This window comes from Amblyraja radiata, chromosome 21 (assembly GCF_010909765.2).
Source record: "Amblyraja radiata isolate CabotCenter1 chromosome 21, sAmbRad1.1.pri, whole genome shotgun sequence".
Taxonomy (NCBI): Eukaryota; Metazoa; Chordata; class Chondrichthyes; order Rajiformes; family Rajidae; genus Amblyraja; species Amblyraja radiata.
The window spans coordinates 6624614-6647025 of NC_045976.1; the positions used below are offsets into that span (position 1 = coordinate 6624614).

Consider the following 22412-nt stretch of genomic DNA (forward strand, 5'->3'; position numbering starts at 1 on the left):
GTGGTGATGTCAACCTTTCTAGTAGCGAAAGCTTCCACCCATTCAGAGAAGGTATGTACAATAACTACACATATTCCTTCCCTTCTTTAGGTAATTGTATAAAATCTATCTGTAATCATTCAAAAGGTTCCTCTCCCTTTATCACGAGTCTGGTGTGTTTGCACTCTTTTTCCCTGCGTTGTACTTGTGTCATACTGCACATCCTGCGCAGTGTCATGCTGCTTCTTCTTCATCTTCAATATGGCGTGCACAGCCTAAAGTTGTAAGACAACATGTTCTGTTTGATCTTCTGTTTGTGCACGCCAGGTTGATTGCATTCGTTGAAACAGGGTGGACCACGTGAAGGTTGCAATCTCCCACCCCGTCATGCTGCTGTGGAAGAAAATCCCGGTGCATACCACAGTGTTTGTATAGTAATTTAATCATCCCCCCTCTGCTCACATGACATTGTCAGTGAGCAACAGCTGCTAAATAGGGGAACATCTGTTTAGGAGCAATTTCCTGAATGTCCCTTAATAAATCCGCCAGGATTACAAAATAAATCATAGGATGGTAAAGGGAAGAGTAAGTGACAAAGGGCCTCATGAGAACACTTTTGGCTACCTTATCAGCCATATCATTAACTTTTGAGACCATATCTAAAGCTTATGTATGGGGGGGGCACACTTTATCGCAGCTATTTACTCTGCTTTGCAGAGCTTGGAGGAAGGTATCAACGAGAAGGGCCGTTACAAATGGGGGTTCCTGCAGAAGTGAGGTAACCCCTCATGCCCACTAATGCATGTTTCTCCTGCTGTTATAACACTATTTAACTTCACCCAATGGAGCTGATGACCAGCCATATCTGGTAGGATTGTAACCATTACTTGATCTCCATTCTTTGGCATTTTAATTTCAATACTTACTTTCCCTTTTTCCCCCAATCATTGATCCTCTACCGATCAATTACGTCATTTTTAAGTTTATGCAATGGTTTTCCTGACGCGTCTGTAAACTCTTTCCTTTCCATTACAAACCACTGCTCCTCTGGTTATCTCATCTGTTGGTAGGTTCATAGCTTGTCCTGTTATCAGTTCAAACGGTGTCAACCTTGTTTCTCTAGCTGGAAGGTACACAAAAATGCTGGAGAAACTCAGCGGGTGCAGCAGCATCAATGGAGCGAAGGAGATAGGTAACGTTTCGGGCCGAAGCCCTTCTTCGGACTGATAGGGGGGTGGCGACAACCTCCTTTCTCTAGCTGGAGTTGCTCTGAACCATCAGAATGGCTGGGAATACCTTAACCCATCCCGGTCTCGGTCAAGGCTTTACTTAAGACTCTTTAGTGTCCTGTTCATTCACTTCACAAATCCAGAACTCTACTGGTGATGGGGGATGTGAAATCACTTTTTAACTACTTACAATGCAGAAGGATCCTTCATCACCTTCCCTGTGAAATGTGTTCCCTGATCAGAGTCCATCTGAAGAGGGACTCCAACCTAAATATTATCTCTTTGACTCCATGTCACAATTCTAGCTGTTCTATCTTGGCAAGGGAACACCTTCACCCAGTGGGTAAAGTGATCAATCAGTACTAAATAGTACCCTTTATTTTGTGACTAGAGCAAGAGTCCTGTGAAATCTATCTGTCTATGTTGATCTGCAGGCTATACTCATTTTCCATTTGGCACGTCAACTATCTGATACTGCCCTTAACTTCCCTGCTTCTAAATCACACTGTACTATGGGGAGAGTGTAAAACTATAATCCTCCTCAGTGTGTTGGGCTCTAAGACTTCCACTGCCCATGTTATGTAGTCACGTACTTCAGCACATCAGTGCAGCCCAGCTACCACTGGACTTTGCCTAGTTGATGGTCTGTTACCACCTCTTTTTTTTACCCTCTTTCATTATCACAGCACAAATGGAAGAGTTTAGTCAAATATGGGAATCCCAGTGCTGGGAAGGAGTTCAGGGTTAGTTGCAATGTTTCTCTTCAAATGTCCAAACATGTTTCTCCTCCCAATCTACTTTATCTCTCAACTCTTTACTTCCCAGAGTGAGTTCCCTCCAACCCCCTTTTGTAAGCTAAAGTCTGGTGTAATCAACAAGCACAATACATATTTTAAATGTCTAAATAAACTTTATTCGAGAAATAAATATATACAATACATGATCCTCCCGGCGCCGGTTTCACGCTGCGATTATCTGTGAGTCGGCGGGTGAACCGGACGTGTTGTGCCGGGGCCCGGTCCGCGGCTGCCGGTCGGACCACGTTGTTTGACGGGCAGGGGGAAGAAAGAGGCTCCGTTCCATTTCCGGTGAGCGCCAAGATGGCGGCGCTGGCAGCGGCGGCGGGACGGCCGGTGCTCGGGCGGCTGTTGGCAGCGGCGGCGGGACGGCCGGTGCTCGGGCGGCTGTTGGCGGCGGCCCCGGGACGGCCGGTGCTCGGGCGGCTGGTGGCGGCGACGGCGGCAGTGACAGGTACCGGGCGCTGCTGGTGCGCGGATCCCCGGGTGTGGGGTCAGTGGTGCCGACAGTGAGCGAGTGAGTGGGGACACTCGCCCTCTCCCCCCCAACCGCGCTCTCTCAGAGTTAATGTTTCAGGATGACGGCTCTCTACCAGAAACTGTTTCTATTTAAGGTTTTCCAGCAACTGCTGTTTAAAAAAAACATCCTTTAATTCCTCTGGTTCCATGCACAGAACCTGCAGGAATTATTCTGCACATCAGGTAGCATCCGCAGATGGAGCAGATGCTGCCTGTCCCACTGAGTTACTCCAGCATTTTGGGTCCATCTTTGTCACATATGCATCTTCGAGACAGAAACATTTGTTTTCCGTTTGCCCTCATCCGTCATCTTATATTTACAGCTTCTGCAGACAGATTAGATGTACAAGCCTTCACCTTCTCTGAATTAGCACTGCCACTACATGTTAAATCAAATTCCTAGTCTCCATCTGTCAATGGCCACAGGCTTCATAGTCATACAGCATGGAAACTGGCTCTTCAGCCGAACTTAACCACACCGACCAACATGTCCCATCTGTAATGGTTCCATCTGCCTCCATTTGGCCCATATCCCTCTAAACGTGTCCTATCCATATACCTGTTTAAATATTTCTTAAACGTTGTGATAGTACTTCTCTGCCACAGAAGGCAGTGGAGGCCAGTTCACTGGATGTTTTCAAGAGAGAGTTAGATTTAGCTCTTAGGGCTAACAGAATCAAGGGATATGGGCAAAAAGCAGGAAAGGGGTACTGATTTTGGATGATCAGGCATGATCATATTGAATTTCTATGTTTCTATGAATGGTGGTGCTGGCTCGAAGGGCCGAATGGCCTACTCCTGCACCTATTTTCAATGTTTACATACCTCAACTACCTCCTCCAGAGGCTCGTTCCATACACCACCACTCCTTGCGTGAAAAGGTTACCCCTCAGGTCCCTATTAAATCTACCTCACCCCCCATAGCTCTCAAGCTCTCCCTTTCGCACAAGCCCTCAAATCCTGGCAACATCCTCATAAATCTTCTATGTACCCTTTCCAGCTTCATGATCAGCAATATCCTTGAGCAGTAGATGTATCATCTGTTTGTCCAGCTTAGTACAGCCGTCACCCTTTTATCCTTTTCCTTTCCAGGAAGGGATGGGAAGTGGAAATTTGATTAATTGTTTCAAGACTGGACACCTAAGGTAAAGCATATCTGGAAATATATTCATAAAGAGCAGTAACGAGATATGCTTGTTGCCTCAGTGGTTCAATATGGTGCAGTTTCATGGAAGCAGTGAAATGTGGAATGAGTACTTTTTCCCAAGAAGAAGTGTGATGATCAGGCCCCAACTTGTACTGTAGCCAGGTGCTGGTCATTGATCAGAGCTGTCTCGTTCCCTATTTAGCTTCAAAGGTTTAACTCAATGGTCCAATGGTCCTTTATTTGTCACATATGCAACTGCACAGTAAAATTCTGTCATTTCCAATGTCCGGTTGGCCCGTGCGCTCAATGTACTGGAGCAGTTCCCACAAACCGACGTCCCACTGCTCTCCTCACCCAGCCATCTTGGTGTCCCAGGGCGCCTCCTGCAGCCGACCTGAAGGCATTACCAGGGTTCACCCTTCTACCGGTCCTTGCTCCTCGCATCCAACGTCTACCGCTCCCTCCTGGTCCCGCCGACAGACTGATGCACCTTTAACATATTTAACTATAAGGCCAGGTAAAAGGAAAAGTCCAATCTTGGATTTCTTCACAGCCAAGGAGTTGGTATTCTCAGTGTCGAGGGAACTGTGTCGTGAGCTTTAAATGCTGAAGTTTGGGGAAAGTATATGGGGGTCATGAATGATGGGTGTTGGGAGTGTTAAACAGGCAAACATGCAGGTATTGTGATTCCAAGATTGGCGATATACAGCATGGAAATAGGTCCATTTGCATGGAAATTGGTCTATGCTGACTTTCTAGCATTAATGCTCCATACATGCCCCTTAATATCTCACGGTCACCATCCTTGATATTACCTCTACCACTGTACTCACGCACTCGGGGCAATTTACTGTGGCCAATTAACCTACCAATCCACACGTCTTTGGGATGTGGGTGGAAACTGGAGCACCCGGAGGAGAGCCTCATTGTCATAGTGAGAGTGTGCAAACTCCACACCAGGCTGGTTCCTGGAATATTTGGAGTAGCAGGACGGCCGGGCTACAAGCTCCATCATTGTGTTATCCTTATGTGTGCTGGGGATAAGATAGTAAACTGTATGTGTAGGAAGGAACTGCAGAAGCTGGTTTAAACTGAAGATAGGCACAAAATGCTGGAGTAACAGGCAGCATCTCTGGAGAGAAGGGATGGATAACGTTTAGGGTCAAGACCCTTCTTCAGACTGATGTAAACAGTTGGAAACAAGAATAGGAGTTTAGTGGCGGACATGATCACTTTGGGAATACATCTCCGCTGGCCAAGATTGAAGTCTTGGGGTGTGAAAGATTATCATAAATGATGGATGATGATGAGTAATAATCCTTTCTTGACTGGATAAGAGCAGAGCTTGTGATGATCATGTAAGTGTACAGGGCACCCCCTGTGGGTAAAATAGTGAAATTTGTTGTGAACTGACTGGTTTGTATCTCAAGGCAGCATGTAAGTCTGTGGATTGAGCTGCCTTTGGTAGCATTTTTAATTCAACCTTTAGGTCGCATCATCATCGATACATTCCAACCTGTTTATAGTCAATATGAATTTGAGTTTCAATTTTGATTTTGAAAGGTGGAAAAATACAACTTTTGTGCACAACAAAATACGCAGGTGGAGAAACGAGTGCTTATCGCCTCGATGACACAAGGAATTGCAGACCCTTCTTCAGGCTGATCAGTCATGATCACCTGAAAGTTAATCGATCCATTCTCTCCACAGATGCTATCTGACCCACTGAGTTCATCCAGCACCTTGTGTTTTGCTCATTTATTACCTTGATATACTGTGTCACATTTAAGTATTAAGTAAAAAGAACAAAATGTGTAGGAAGGATGCAAAATGCTGGAGTAATTCAGTGGGTCAGGCAGCATCTCTGGAGAAAAGAAATATGTATTCAGAAGTGGGGCCTTGACCTGAAGCATTACCTTTTTCTTTTCTCCAGAGATGCTGCCTGGCTCCAGCATTTTATGTCTATATTAAGTAAAGAGGAGAGGATGAACATGTTAGTTTTTTTAAATCTATCTCATTGTGATTTTGAGAATCATGAGAATCATAGTTGACCAACTATGACCAACAAAGATGTGTTTAAACAGTGACCAACAAAGATGTGTTTAAACAGTGGTGTGAGTAAGTAATCCTGAGTCACATTGTGATATTTAGGTGGATCATGGGGTTGTGTTTGCCGGAAGTCTACATACAGCGCTCTTCCCAATGACTACAACTGGTGAGTAATTATGTTCCTGATTATTCATATCCATGCGCACTTGCTATTGAATTATTTACTGGCATAGAAAGCTAGAGTTTCCAGTAAGAAGAATGGAAAAAATCAAAAAGTTCCATTTAGTTTTGAGATACATAACGGAAACAGGCCCTTCGGCCCACATAGTCCGTGCTGACCAGCGATCCCCATACACTAGCACTAACTTACACACTAGGGATAATTTACAATTTTTAACCGAAGCCCTGAACCTACAAATCTGTACGTCTTTGGAATGTGAGAGGAAACTGGAGTTCCCGGAGAAAACCCACGCAGGTCACGGGGCTAACGTACAAACTCCGTACTGACAGCACCTGTAGTCGGGAACAAACCTCGGTCTCTGGTGCTGTAAGGCAGTAGCTCTACAGCTGTACCACCGTGCCACACTACACTGAACTGTGAACTGGGCAGTAAAATGGAGCTGAGGCTGGGAGCGGATTGGCCAAGTTGTTATTAACTGTTGGAATTAAGCAGGAGACGAAATGCCCAACTGCTGCTGGTTCTCAAATTAACAAACAAATTATCTTTGTTTTCGACAGTAAAGTTGAACTTGCATTGACGTCAGATGGACGGACGATTGTTTGTTACCACCCCTCGGTGAACATCCCATACGAGCACACCAAGGTCAGGCTGAATGATCCACAAATGTTAATATTTAAGCATATTTGTGCTGGAGTTTGTTTTGTGCATTCTGTATACTTTGTTAGTGGTGTAGTATTACTCAATCCAGGTTAATGATCATTTTAAATCATGACATACAGTTCGTACTTACAATAACAGATAGGCACAAAGAGCTGGAGTAACTCAGTGGGACAGGCAGCCTCTCTGGAGCGAACGAATGGGCGACATTTCTGATCAAGGCCCTTCTTCAGGCTCGTCAGGAGAAAGAGAAACAAGATATAGACGATGATGTAGAGAGATAAAGAACAATGAATGAAAGATATGCAAAAAAGTAACGATAATAAAGGAAACAGGCCATTGTTAGCTGTATGTTGGGTGAAAACTAGAATTGGTGCGACTTGGGTGCGGAGGGATAAAGAGAGATGGAATGCCGGGGTTACTTGAAGTTAGAGAAATCAATTTCATACTATACTGTAAGCTGCCCAAGTGAAATGTGAGATGCTATTCCTCCAATTTGCGTTTAGCTTCACTCTGACAATGGAGGAGACCGAGGACAGAATGGTCGGTGTGGGAACGGGAAGGAGAATTAAAATGTTTAGCAACCGGTAATTACAACAACTTGGCAAACTCTAATAATCCGACCTTGCAGCCTTTGGTCTCTAATCCTGTGCATTGTGCTCATTCAGGTCCTTTTATAAACGAGGTGTGGGGTTCTACCTCCAGCAACTATTCAAGCAGTGATTTCAAGACTCCCACTACAAATTGAATGAAATGCTATTTGCTCAGCTCTCCTTTATTATTTCTACCAATTAACTTAAAATTACACCCTCCAATTAATGACCTTGTTGCTGTGGGGAAATTACCTATTCCTGTTTATTCTACATATCTGTCATAATTCTGCGCTCTCCTGTAACAGCTCCATCTTAGACAGTTTCTCCTCCAAACCACAATTTTCCTGTTCTGGCCGAATTCATGTAAATCGTCTCTGTACTCTGTCTGCTGCTCTCACATTCTTTCTTGTAGTGGGGTGAACAACCACTCTAGTACTCTAGTAGTGGCCTAACTAATGTTTCATACAATTACAGCATGATCTACTTGCTCTTGCGTTCTACAACATGGACAATAGTTTCTTAACCACATTTTCTGTCTGTTCTGCTGCCTTCAGGGAATTATGTATCTACGTCCTAAGATGCCTCTGTTCAGCTACAATTAATATCATGTATTGTATATTTCCTTAAGAAAGAGTCTTAACCCGAAATGTCGACTACCATTTACCTCTACAGATGCTGCCTGACCCGCTAAGTTCCTCCAACAAACTCAAGCAAGCTGTTCATAGCAAAAGGATTTGAGTATAGGTTCATAGCAAAAGGATTTGAGTATAGGAGCAGGGAGGTTCTAATGCAGTTGTACAGGGTCTTGGTTTTAGATTAGATTAGATCCTTTATTTGTCATTCAGACCTTTCGGTCTGAATGAAATTTCATTGCCTGCAGTCATACATATAATAATAAACAACAAAACACACAATAAACACAAATTTACATCCCCCACAGTGAGTTCACCAGGCACCTCCTCACTGTGATGGAGGCAAAAGTCTTAAAGTCACTGTCTCTTCCCCTCCTTATTCTCCCTCTGCGCTGAGGCGATCCAGGTTTCCGATGTTGTTACCCCACCGGGCGATGGTAAGTCAGTCCCGCGGCTCAACCGAGCTCCGCGAACGGGCCGGTTCAAGCTCCGCGGCCCGGGGTGGTCGAAGCTGCCGAAGATGCCGCCCTCCAGTCCAGCGGACGCAGCTGTTGCCGCGGGAGCTCCGTAAAAACAGGTCACCAGCCTGTGGCCTGCGAGCTCCCTACGATGTCGTCCACTGGCCCGCGGCCGAGCCCTGGATTCAGGTCGCCGCTGCCAGAACGCCGCCTCAGCCACTGGAGCACCGTCTCAGCCCCGAGTTGTGCTGCTGCCACCGGAGCACCGCCACAGCTCCGAATTCGGCCAGCCTCGCGTTGGTGAGTCCTGGCTGGCTCTGCTTCCGGAGCCTCGAGGTCGGTCGAAGTTGGAAGCCGCCAGCTCCGCCATTAGGCCTCAGCGCAGATGGAGGCAGAGAAGGGGGGATACGACAGAAAGAGTCTCATTCCCCTGAAGGAAGGGACAGAAAACCATGTTTCAGCCCCCCCGCCCACACATAACACAACCTAATAAACTAAAATTTAACTAAAAGACAAAAATAAACCAACAAAAACAACAAAAAAAGTAAAAACAGACGGACTGCAGGCGAGCCGCAGCCGTTCAACAGCGCCGCCACTTCTGGATGCGGTGTGGTGAGACCACACCTGAAGTATTGCGTACAGTTTTGGTCTCCAAATCTGAGGAAAGTCATTCTTGCCATAGAGGGAGTACAGAGAAGGTTCACCAGACTGATTCCTGGGATGTCAGGACTTTCATATGAAGAAAGACTGGATAGACTCGGCTTGTACTCGCTGGAATTTAGAAGATTGAGGGGGGATCTTATAGAAGCGTACAAAATTCTTAAGGGGTTGGACAGGCTAGATGCAGGAAGATTGTTCCCGATGTTGGGGAAGTCCAGAACAAGGGGTCACAGTTTAAGGATAAGGGGGAAATCTTGTAGGACCGAGATGAGAAAAACATTTTTCACAGAGAGTGGTGAATCTGTGGAATTCTCTGCCACAGGAGGTAGTTGAGGCCAGTTCACTGGCTATATTTAAGAGGGAGTTAGATGTGGCCATTGTGGCTAAAGGTATCAGGGGGTATGGAGAGAAGACAGGGTACAGGATACTGAGTTGGATGATCAGCCATGATCATATTGAATGGCGATGCAACTCCTGCACCTATTTTCTATGTTTCTATGTTACACGTACTGTGATAAAACAATGACAATATGTAATTTTGTACTTGATCATTTAGTGTTAAAAACATTTCTACTTTACAGAGGCCTGATTATTCAAAGATGGGTCAAAGCCCTAACCTAAAGCCGAATCAAAGAGGTGAAGCAATTGACAGAAGGGAACATGATGGCAGCAGAAGCCTTGTGTAGATTATGTCATGATTTTCACTGTTTCAGCTCTCTGAACATAGGGATGCAGAAGCAATTTTGCTGTCGGCTGAATGGTAGTCAGTTCCTAAATATGCCCCACGCTCTCCTGCAGCCCATCCCACGACCGTCGCCAGTGGACAATAAAGAGGAGACACACGACCAAGTACTAAAGGCCAGATTAGACAAAGAGGTGCTGCGCGATAAACAGGGGCCGACAATTGAAGAACTCAGCAAAATGTTCTACACAACAAAACACCGCTGGTATCCAGTTGGACAGTAAGTACTATTTGCACAACTCGCACAACCATAGGGGGTCAAGGAAAGAGCGTTCACATCGCGGCCCTGTTTCCACCAATCTTTCCACCACTATGCACAAGAAGTACAAGAAGCAAATACGCCATTGTAAGCAGATGCCGAGAAGTGTGTTCAGCTCTGGCTGAACAATTTCTAATCTTGTGATGTGGACTCCATAAGAGGACACAACCACAGTAGATTTATAAGGAATGAATCTGTGTTGACTTCAATCTTAAAAGTGTTCCATGAAGAAGATCTATCTATGCTCATACCAGTGAGCTTTTCTCGTCTTACCCAGGTTACAATTTCCCGACATGTATATCTGGGTTGCTGCAGCAATATTTCAATGGTTGAGTTAAACGCCCTGGTTTAACCACACATTGCCCCGATTTTTATTTAAATATATTGCTGGCAGCCACATTTCTTGATTAGTACAGGTGTCATAGGTAATGGGGAGAAGGCAGGAGAATGGGGTTAGGAGGTAGATCAGCCATGATTGAATGGCGGAATAGACGATGGGCCGAATGGCCTAATTCTACTCCTATCCCTTATGACCTAATGTTTTACAAGCATAGGCCACTCAAGGGTAACATGTGGTTGTGAACAGATACATGTTCTAACTGGGGAGAACATGTCATGGAATTCCTTTGTTTCCTCTTCCTGATGCTACACTGGGAATGTTTCTAATTTTGAGTAAGTTGTGATGGGAAACTATCAGTCAGTATTCAATACCATGCAGTTCAACGGAATAGTTTTCCTTTTTCTAGTTCTTAATTAACCATACTGCATGTTAAATATTCCATAGAAAGCAGCTATTTAATACCAAGGATCTAATGTATCATGTCATTTAGATTGTAGTTGATCTGTATCTTCAATCCATCTAGCTGTCTTGAATCTGTACGGCTTTAATCCCGTGCATACCTAAAATTGAGCAAACAGCATTGACGTTTTCAAATTTTACTGTCCTTTGTAGTGGACTACTTTTAAGATTATACTCCTTGTTCTGGACCTTTTCACTGGAGAATATTGTTTCTGATTACCATATCAAATCTTTTAATCAAAGTTATCAGCTGCTATCAGGCAACTGAATCATCCTACAACAACCAGAGAGCAGTCCTGAACTACCTCACTGGTGACCCGCGGACTATCTTTGATCGGACTTTACCTTACACTAAACATTATCCCCTTATCGTGTATCTATACATTTGAAATTGGCTCGATTGAAACCATGTATTGTCTTTCTGCTGACTGGATAGCACGCAACAAAAGCTTTTCACTGTACCTCAGTACACGTGACAATAAACTAAACTGAACTGTAACTCTAGGTATAGGAACAGGTCAAATGGTCCTCAAACGATCAGTTATGCGACCAGCTATGGAGCGAAGGAAATAGGCAACGTTTCGGGCCGAAACGTTGCCTATTTCCTTCGCTCCACAGATGCTGCTGCACCCGCTGAGTTTCTCCAGCACTTTTGTCTACCTTCGATTTTCCAGCGTCTGCAGTTCCTTCTTAATCAGTTATGCGATCATGGCTGATCTGTGACCTGCCTTCATATATCATTTTATTAGTTAATAAAAAACTATCAAACTTATGTCAGGAGTAAAATTGACCTAGTATCACTTGTTTACAGAGGGGATTCCAGGCTCCTGATGAATTTGGATTGTGTCCCTAGTTCCAGATTTGATTTGGAAGTAGTTTCTATCCTGCTGGTGCCTCTCCAGATCTTAACATTTCAATTATATTGTCTTATGTTTCTAAATTGTAGAGAACACAACTCTAGATTGTGTGGTTTCCAGAACTGCTCATAATATTCTTGTTTGGGCTGAATATGATATAACTTTTTTTTTTTTTTTTTTTTTTTTTTATATGTTTTATTTATTTTTAATGTTACTTGACTGTAAGGAAATCCATTTCGGTCTCTCTTATGAGATAATGACAATAAATTGAATCCAATCCAAAACTTCTACCCACCCCGACCATACCCACCCCAGTTGTTTGCTAGTTCTCAGCATTTTATTGCCTTCTGATTATTCTCTGCTGTGAGATTTTAATCTATATACAAAGCCCAGATGCCTGTATTGATCTGTTATTTCCAGCCCCAATTAAAAATATTATTGGTCCATACGTTATGATCTCACTTGAAAATACTTTTGACCGTTTTCTTTTCCTTTTGCCTGGTTCACTAACATCTCTTTATTATCTCCATCTATCTACGCTGTTTACAACGTTGCCGATTGTTCAGGGCTTTCTGTCTCATCATTCAGTTGGTTAGTTGGCACACCACACATGGGTCAAAGCAGGACACTCATAATCAAATCCTGCCAATCGGAATAACTCCCCCTAATGCTCCCGTTATCCCCTGCTGCCGAGCCAGATTACTAGCCAGGGCAATCATTTGCCTTCAAATCCATGAGCACCAACTAGAGCTGACAGTTTCCTCTGAAGGACTTTATTAAACGCCTTATGATATCAACATAATAGCTTTCATGTACTGTATGTGCCCTCTCCATTTTTTTGTTTTACTTTAGAAATTATAGCGCGGAAACCTGCCCTTCGCCCCACTGAGTCTGCGCCAACCAGCGATCCCCGCACATTAACACTATCCTACACACGTTGGGGACAATTTACAATTATACAAGCCTCTATGTCCTTGGAGTGTGAGAGGAAACCGCATATCCCGGAGAAACCCCACGCAGGTCACGGGGAGAACATACAAACTCCGTAGAGACAAGTATCCATAGTCAGGATCAAACCCAGATCTATGGAGCTGTAAGGCAGCAACTCTACTGCTGCGTCACTGTGCTACCCTTTATTATCACTTCTTCAATCAGTTGCATTAAATGTAACCTCCCTGTACAGGCTAATATCTAGTAGCACCAGAATGGGATTTTGCCCATTATCTCAGACAGTCAGAGATCAGAGCTGACTTAAAACCCCGCTTCAAATCTTTGGTTTGCAACATTGTAGTCAATGAGCAAGATTAGCAGGCAACACAAATAGATGAGAAAGACTAATAGTTTAAGCTGCATTTAGGAACATAGACAATAGGTGCATGAGTCGGCCATTTGGCCCTTTGAGCCAGCACCGCCATTCAATATGATCATGGCTGATCATCTAAAATCAGTACCCCATTTCTGCTTTTTCCCCATATCCCTTGATTCATTTAGCCCTAAGAGCTAAATCTAACTCTCTTGAAAACGTCCAGTGAATTGGCCTCCGCTGCCATCTGTGGCAGAGAATTCCACTGATTCACAACCCTCTGGGTGAAGAATTTTTACCTCATCTCAGTCTTAAATGGCCTACCCCTTATTCTTAAACTGTGCCCCCTGGTTCTGGACTTCCCCCAACATCAGGAAAAAATTTCAGATTCAGATTCAGATTCAACTTTAATTGTCATTGTCCGTGTACAGTACAGAGACAACGAAATGCATTCCTGCATCTAGCCTGTTCAATCCCTAAATAATTTTATATGTTTATATAAGATTTCCTCTCATCCTTCTAATTTCCAGTGAACACAAGCCCAGTCGACCCATTCTTTCATCATATGTCAGTCCCGCCATCCCGGGAACTAACCTGGTGAACCTACGCTGCACTTCCTCAATAACAATAATGTCCTTCCTCAATTTAGGAGGCCAAGACTTCACACAATAGTCCAGGTGTGGTCTCACCAGGGCCCTGTCCAATTGCAATAGGACCTCCTTGCTCCTAAACTCAAATCCTCTCACAATGAAGGTCAACATACCATTAGCTTTCTTCACTGCCTGCTGTACCTGCATGCTTACTTTCAGTAACTGATGTACAAGCACACCCAGGTCTCCCCTCTTTCTAATCTGACACCATTCAGATAATAATCTGCCTTCCTGTTCTTGCCACCAAAGTGGATAACCACACATTTATCCACATTATACTGCATCTGCCTACTCACCCAACCTATTCAAGTCACCCTGCAGCTTCATAGTATCCTCCTCGCAGCTCACACTGCCACCCAGCTTTGTGTCATCTGCAAACTTGGAGATGTCGCATTTAATTCCCTCGTCTAAATCATAAATATATGTTGTAAATAATGGGCCCCAGCACCAAGCCTTGCGGCACTCCACTAGTCACTGCCTGCCATTCTGAAAAGGACCCGTTAATTCTTACTCTTTGCTTCCTGTCTGCCAACCAGTTCTCTACCCATGTCAATACCCTACCCCCAATACCATGTGCTCTAATTTTGCACACTAATCTCTTGGGTGGGACCTTATCAAAGGCTTATTGAAAGTCAAGATACACCACATCCACTGGCTCGCCCTTATCCATTCTACTTGTTACATATTCAAAAAATTCAAGAAGATTAGTCAAGCATGATTTCCCCTTCATAAATCCATGCTGACTTTGACTGATTCTGTTACTGCTTTCCAAATGCGCTGCTATAACATCTTTAATAATCAACTCGAGCATCTTCCCCACTACCGATGTAAGGCTAACTGGTGTATAATTCCCCGTTTTTTGTCTCCCTCCTTTCATAAAAAATTGAGTTACATTGGCTACCCTCGTCCACAGGAACTGATCCAGAGTTGAGAGAACATTGGAAAATTATCAATGCATCCACAATTTCTTGGGCCAAGTACTCTGGGATGCAGACCATTAGGTCCTGGGGATTTATCTACCTTCAGTCCCAACAGTTTACCTAACATCATTTCTTGACTAATGTGGATTCTCTTCAGTTCCTCCATCCCACTAGATCCTCGGTCCCCTAGTATTTCTGGGAGATTGTTTGTGTCTTCCTTAGTGAAGACAACCAAAGTACTCCTTTAACTGTTCTGCCATTTCCTTGTTTCCCATTATAAATTCACCTGTCTCTGACTGTAAGGGACCTACATTTGTCTTCATTAATCTTTTCCTTTTTACATATCTAAAGAAGCTTTTAGAATCCTTTTTTATATTCCCTGCAAGATTTCTTTCATGCTCTTTTTTCTCCCTCTTAATTAACCCCTTTGTCCTCCTCTTGAGTTCTAAATTTCTCCCAGTCCTCCGGTTTGCTGCTTTTTCTGGCCAATTTATATGCCTCTTTCTTGGATTTAACACTATTTATGATTTCTCTCGTTAGCCACGGTTGAGCCGCCTTCCCCGTTTTATTTTTTCGCCAGACACGGATGAACAATTTCTGGAGTTCATCCATGCAGTCTTTAATTCTTTGCTATTGCATCTCCACTGTCAACCCTTTAAGTATAATTTGCCCGTCTATCCTAGCCAATTCCCATCTCATACCTTCAAAGTCTCTTTTGTTCAAGTTCAGTTTCCTAGTCTCTGAATTAACCGTGTCACTCTCCATCCTAATGCAGAATTTCACCATATTATGGTCACTGTTGCCCAAGGGGCTTTGCACAACAAGATCGCTAACTAATCCTTCCTCATTACACAATACCCAGTCTAGGATGGCCTATCCTCAAGTCGGATTCTCTACATATTGGTTTAAAAAACCCCCATCCCACATACATTCCAGGAAATCCTCCTCAGCGCTGTTACCAATTTGGTTGGCCAATCTACATGCAGATTAAAGTCACCTATGATAACTGCTGTACCTTTGCCACACACTTCCCTAATTTCCTGCTTGATGCTATCCCCAACCTCCCTACTGCTGTTTGGTGGTCTGTATACAACTCCAACAAGCGTTTTCTGTCCTTGACTATTTCGCAGTTCTACCGATTCTACAGCATCCAAGCTAATGTCTCTCCTTGCTATTGCATGAATCTCCTCTTTAACCAACAATGCCACCCCACTTCCTCTTCCTTCCTGAATATTGAATACCCCTGCATGTTTAGCTCCCAGCCTTGGTCACCCTGGAACCATGTCTCCTTAATTCCAACTATATCATATTCCTTAAATACTAACTGCGCATTCAATTCATCCACCTTATTACGAACGCTCCTCGCATTAAGGCACAAAGCTTTCAGGTTTGTTTTTCTCATCTCCCTTTTGCTTCAGTGCTCGTTTTTTGTCCCTCTGTCTCCTTGCATTGGGTTCCATCCCCCTGCTATTAGTTTGAACGTGACCTTCCCTACACTCTCTTTCCCGTTAACTGCACGCATACGCTTCCACGATGTTGACTCCACCCCCCCACTGTTTAGTTTAAACCCACCCGTGTAGCACTAGCAAACCTGCCTGCCAGAATGTCGGTCCCACTCCAATTAAGGTGCAACCCGTCCCTTTTGTACAGGTCACCCCTGCCCCAGAAGAGATCCCAGAGATCTAGAATTCTAAATCCCTGCCCCCTGCACCAACTCCTCAGCCACACATTTAAATCCCCTATCTCCCTCACTATTCCCTATTCCTACCCTCATTTATTTCAATGCTAGAGGCTTAACAAGTAAGGCAAATTATTTTGGGAATGGATTGGCTCGAGGGAAAGGGATGTTTTAGCCAGAACAGAAACATGTCTCTCCTTGCTATTGCATTAATCTCCTCATGTTCCAGGAAACAGAAACTGTATGATAGAGATGCAGGTAACATGGGGGGGGGGGATTGCATTCTTAATCAGGAAGGACAAAACTATGTCGTGCTTCGAGGAGATATTTTGGGGGGTCATCATGGATAGGAAGGGAATGATATGTTTGATGGGTCTGTAAAATAGCCCCTATAATAGTTAGCAGGAATTAGAAGAGTAGATGTGTAGAGAAATTGCAGATAGCTGTAAAAATAATAGGGTAGTATTGTGGAGAAGATTTCAATTTCCCTTATAGTGACCAAATCTTTTACAGGCTTGGAATCGGTGAAAATAATTCCATTAATTTTAACATAGTTATGGGGATTGTAGGAATAGCCCCCAAATTAAGTTCATTAATTAGGGCAAGGTCAACTCTGGAAGGTCTGAGGTTGATTCAATTAGTTTGTTTGCAGTTAAGGGGACAGGTGGCAAGCGTGAGGCTTTCAAAACTGAATGGTGGTCTGGTGAGCTTCCAGTCACTGGCGGTGCTGACTTTGACATCGCGGAGCCTGGGATCTCTCGTCGAGGTCGCCAGTGTTGAATCTCCGCCCAGCTCGGCCTGTGGACTTCGGAAGCCGCGGTCTCCGGTAGAAAGCGGCCGATTCGGAGGATCCGGGCCGCTGAGGGTGTTCTTCCGTTCGAGGGCCTAAAACATCAGGCCTGTAGCGGTGACTGCGGAGGCCTCACTAGGCCCCGACCACGGGTGAACAGAGGAAGAGGACTGAACTTTGGTGCCTTCCCTCACAGTGGGAAATGTTGATTCCGCTGTGGGGGGATGTTTTTTATGTTTTATGTTAAATTCTAAAGTGTTGTGTTCATCTTATTTGTGTGCTGCATGGTAACTCATATTTCACTGCACCAATTGGTGTATGTGACAATAAATATCATTTGTCCTTTGTCTTTGATCACAAAGGCCAGCATGTTCCTCTTAGGGAGAAGAAGGGCAAGACTGGCAAGCTTAGTGAACCCTGGTCAGAAATATTGAGGCATATGTCATATTTAGGCAGTGGGCATCAAGCAAATAGCTGTGCGAGTATAAGAAATGTAGGAGTATAATTAAAAAGGCAATCAGGAAGCCTAAGAGGACAGAAAGTGGATCTAGCTCATTTACTCCATGTATTACCCTTTTAGTTAATAGAAATTAGTTACTGTTTATTTATCTGAGAACAATTGATGAGTTTTAATTCAGGAAGAACCAAAACATTTATTTAAAAGTATTTTGTGAATTCATGCTGGAGGAATAAAAATGTCTCTTTTTGTTTAAAGGTATCACAGACGAAGGATTAAACCTAATCCTCCCAAAGACAGATGAAGCAATTAAAACCAGGGGTTTAATTAACATTGGTCTGTTTCTGGTATTGTGCTGTATTCCACTCCAAGAGAAAGAACTTTGACATTGCCGATTTATCATTTGTTTCTTATTAATAATTTCATATTTGCATTGTTTGAGAAACAGACCTGTATTTAAAAGTGAAGTCTTTTACAGCATAAGGAATGTAATGAGCTTGTTTAACAGGTAATAATTAATTATCTATGGTTCACTGGTGAGCTGTTTATTACAATAAAATCTTAAAGTTGAATGTTCTCATCTGAGTTATTGTCTAAGAAGATGCTGATTTATTTGAACTGTATTGGAATCAACCAGTTAGTTGGACAGATGTAACCTTGTGAACCCAGATGAAGATGAGCTTCATGTCTTGCTGGTCTTAATCCACACGAGGCAGTTTCACCACCCCCAAAGCTGCTTTGTGTGCTTTTTTGGGGGTTATCTAATGGTAGACTGCAACGATAGCTCGAGACACAAGGGATCTGCAAATGCTGGTTTACAAAATAAAAGACAATGTGCTGGAGTAACTCAGCAGGTCAGGGATCATCTCTCCTTCTGGGGGGGAGGGGAGAAAGCTGAAAAAGAGGTGGGGGCAGGACATGCCAGTCGTATTAAGGCAAATATTTCATGTTCTCTTTCGCTTGTAATACAAACAACCTGAGAGTTATTTAACAATTCCTACAACTCCTTTTGTGATGAAGTTATTGCAGTTACTCATTTCTTTATTGTCTTGTTTTTGTATAATTAGCTGTAACTATGATGTTTCATGTGCCCTGTGATTTGATTCCATTTCTTTCTTGGCTATGTAATTAGTCATGATCTTACCAAATGACAGAACAGGTTTGGGTGAGGCAACAACAGGCTGGGAATTTCTGAAAGTCGGTAAGAATAGTTACTTAGACCCTTTTTGTGTTTTTCTCACTTCTTTCTCCCTGGAATCTTGTACCAACTAAGCCATCCCCTTGGGAATCTGCCTTTAACAGCCATTTAATAGGCCTGGTAGATGAACATGTAAAACTTCAGGGTAGATATTGCAAAGTAACGTTTTGTAAGTATATAAGTATAAACAGTTGGACAGGTACATGGATAGGACAGGTTTGCAGGGATGTGGGCCAAACACAGGCAGGTGGGTCTAGTGTCGCTGAGCCATATTGGCCGGTGTGGGTAAGTTGGGCCAAAGGGCCAGTTTCTATGCTATATTACTCTTAAGTACTGTACTTGGAAGATTTGCTCATGAGGAAACTCATCAGGCTGTACCATGACTGGATTGCAAGCTGCTGAAGTTCTACATCTCCAACAGGAGATCTGCATGAATTCCCATTCTCTGCACAGCAAATTACAGTCCTCTGATGAAGCCTTCTCTTCAGTGATTTGCTCCAAGTCCTACAAACCTTAACTTGGAGAAAACGTTGTGGTCTGCAACAAAAGTAACTTCCAGCAGACTCTGCTGAGGAAAAACACTGGCACTGGGTCGGAATTCAACGGAAAAGGAGAAGGTTGATGAGATAAGGAGATCAGTGATTCTAATCGGGGTGAGGTGGAAGAGCAGCATGCCTCTCGCCAGTGTGCAGCACCCTTCCAGCAGGATGCAGGCTGTGCTGATGGCAGCAATATGTTGAGCTCTGCTGAATTTTAAAACAAAATGAGCACATGGTTGACATAAATTTCCCATCGCTAATTGCTCTGGAAAAGGTGATGGTAAGTCGTCAACGGATATTTTCGTCCCCAATTCTTACAAATCTGCCATAAATCCCCTCAAGAAACCAGTCTTTGAATCACTGCCCTTTCAAATTAACCTTTCCTTCTCTATGAGTGTATCTTCCAATGCTACTGTTCTTACCTTGAAACATTTTTTTTAAATCTTCCAATTGTCTTTAAAATCACTTACTCCAATTTATTACCTTCCTACAAGGCCCAGCCTTTTCCCTATTCAAAACAATCTTAAAACTTATGGAATTGTGATCACTATACCCTAAATGGTCTTCCACTGAAACACCAGTCACCTGTCCAGGCTCATTACCCAACAGCATGTTCCCTTCTCGGGTTGATCTATCATCAAGAAACCATCTTGGATACACCTCACAAATTCTGTCCCGTCTCTGTCTTTGGAACTGAGCACGTTCCAGTTAATATTGGGCAAGTTAAACTCACCCACTAATGTTGCTTTGGCACCATTCAGTAATCTGTCCACATATCTGTACCTTTATCTCCCACTTCCAATGGGGCTGCAATAAGTACATCCCTTTGGAGTGCTTACATTTTTCTTATTTCTAAGTTCTAACCATGACATCTCAACAGACGAACCCGCCAGTATGTTCTCTCAGTGCTGCTGTGACAGTCTTCCCTCATTAGTCACGCAACTCTTTTCCCTCTCTGTCTATCACGACTGAAACAACGAAAGCCTGGAACACTGAGCTACAAATGTGTTCCGCTCCCAAACATGTTTCCGTAGTGGCCACAACATCATAGTCCCAAGCGCTGACCCAGGCTCTAAGTTCATCTGCTTTCTCCACAATACATTAAAATAAACAGACTTCAGCTTATATCACTATATTCCTTCACCTCTCCCTGCCTGTCCCTCCTTTCAGATTTACTGGTCTTAACCTCTACAGTCCCATCACTCCTTCCAATTTCTGCCCTACTGCTATGGTTTGCACCCTCTTGTTTCTCTAGTTTAAATCTACACGAGTATCACTAGCAAAGCTCACTGCAAAGATATTCAAGAAGGATTCCTCAGGCAATATATAGCGGGTGTTCCACGGGACAGCATTTTGGGTCGGGACTCATCAATTTGAAGAAGGATCCTGACTCAAACCATTGTCTGTCCATTTCCCTCCACAGATGCTGCCTGGTCTGCTGAGTTCCTCCACCATTTTGTTTGTTGCTCTTTAAAAATGTGTTGATTTTGTTGCACACTCAAGATACATATGCTAAAACAATATCTAAAACTTAATTAATTCCTTAGATTTTCTGTTGAAAAATAAAGGGACAGTTCTTGTCACTAACTCAAAGATTCAGAATGCCTTGTGGAGTGAGGATTTTCCCTTTTCTGACTCTAATTACAATTTGAGATAACCTATGGAGCAGCCTATTAGAGTGAAGGATTCTCATAGAAGGAATAGAACATATTAAAAATGGGACATTTCAGTAGATTTTTTAACCATATGGAAAATTTATAAACGATTGGAACATATGCGAAATACAATGATTTTTAAATAATTTATTTTTAAAATCATGGAATTGCACAATAATCTTGAAGGTATGAAACTCCACACACGGCCCATTCTTGGTCACATGTGTGATAAACAATTATGGTGTACCTCTCTTCTAATTCTGAAAGCATTACAGGTATATTGTTTTGTAGTATATATGACTTTTTTTTTCAGTTTATCAAGTGAAATTATTATGTGTTTCTAGACCAACTGGGACCCGTTTGGGTCCCGTCCCCTCAACGCGCGGTTGCCGTGGGGGGGAGGGTGGGAGGGGTGACACACACTCCCCACCCCTCACACACACGGGATGGGGAGTGGGGGAAGAGGGGGTAAAGGGAGGGGGGTGGTGGTGGGAGGGGGAGGGGAGAGAGAGTGGGGGAGAGAGGGGGGTGGGGCGAGTAGGGTGGGGGATGATTAGAGGGGGGAGGAGGAGGGGAGAGACGGGAGTATATGACGGAGCGGGTGGAGTATTCGTATTGGGCTTTTTTTCTTCGGCTTGGGTTTCTTTTATTGCTTGCCGGAGGAGGAGGGGAGCCGGACGGGCTGCGAACGAGCGGGCTGCAGAACCCACAGCGAGTGGGCGGCGGAGACTCGAGGGAGGCCCGGGCACGACCTGAGGACGGTCAAAAGCAACGGAGGGCCGGCCAATCGTGGCTTCCACGAGGGGAAGCCCACCCACCCGCGTGAAAGACGATCGGGTGGGGGAGGCGGAGAGGAGGTCGTCCCCCGTGACGGCCAGAGATCGTCAGGTGGGATCGGGATCACCAGCGAGGAAAAGGCATCACGATTCCCCGAGACCCTGTGATCGATGGAGGAATTGCAGGTCTCCATAGACGGCTTCTCTCAGAGAGAGTAATGGCCGCCACGGCCACCTTCCCATCGCAGCGATAACGACCGCCGCCGCCATGTTCTAGAACTTCAAGGAGCCCAGCGGAGCACGTAGCAAGACCTGAGCAGCAGTTTAAAAATGCTAAGTGATGAATTTAAAGGAGTAAAAGTTAAGAAGCCAAGTGCAGACGACAGAACAGGGGTGATGTCACTCGCAGTGCGAGCAGAGGCAGGCAGTCAGATCCATTGTGATGTCATCAGCGAGACCATCTAGTTTATTTTCTAAGTTATTTGAGATTTGTCAACATTTTCATAAATAAATCGCTAAATAATGCATGAAATTTTCAGATGAGGCGATTTTTTACATCATGACGCAAATCTCTATCAGAATGTGTAAAATTTTCACCGTTAGTTCATTGTGTTTTTGAGGAGATGTGAAACTCACACGAACATCACACACACACAAATACACACACATCCAAGATCAGAGTTTTATAAGTATAGAGATGATGACAATGTTTGTTTAGGGTCAGAAGTCAAATATAACGGGTCACGTGTGTGACATCAACGCTAGAATGTTCATATGCAGACATGCATTATAGTTCTGTAGGTAGGAAAATAGCAATGAATGAGATTAATCTCTTACAAGAATTTTTAATGCATTACTTTGTGGTCACGTGTGTGACATTTTGGTTCA

At 43.8% G+C, this 22412-nt stretch overlaps 1 protein-coding gene across 1 annotated transcript; it reads left to right on the plus strand.

Moving 5' to 3' along the window:
- The first annotated feature begins 2284 nt into the window (after positions 1–2284).
- mrpl42 (mitochondrial ribosomal protein L42) lies at positions 2285–17928 on the plus strand. The gene is made up of 5 exons (XM_033039417.1): positions 2285–2459; positions 5823–5886; positions 6459–6543; positions 9700–9863; positions 17615–17928. Exons 1-5 carry the CDS (start codon positions 2309–2311, stop codon positions 17658–17660), a joined length of 510 nt encoding a protein of 169 aa, XP_032895308.1. The 5' UTR covers positions 2285–2308; the 3' UTR covers positions 17661–17928.
- The last annotated feature ends 4484 nt before the right edge of the window (positions 17929–22412 follow it).

Bases quoted from the DNA above. Each gene is read 5' to 3' on its own strand.
- mrpl42 (XM_033039417.1), top strand. From the start codon at position 2,309: ATGGCGGCGCTGGCAGCGGCGGCGGGACGGCCGGTGCTCGGGCGGCTG. The intron at 2,460-5,822 runs GTACCGGGCGCT...TGTGATATTTAG, and splicing joins GGCGACGGCGGCAGTGACAG to GTGGATCATGGGGTTGTGTT. The intron at 5,887-6,458 runs GTGAGTAATTAT...TGTTTTCGACAG, and splicing joins CTTCCCAATGACTACAACTG to TAAAGTTGAACTTGCATTGA.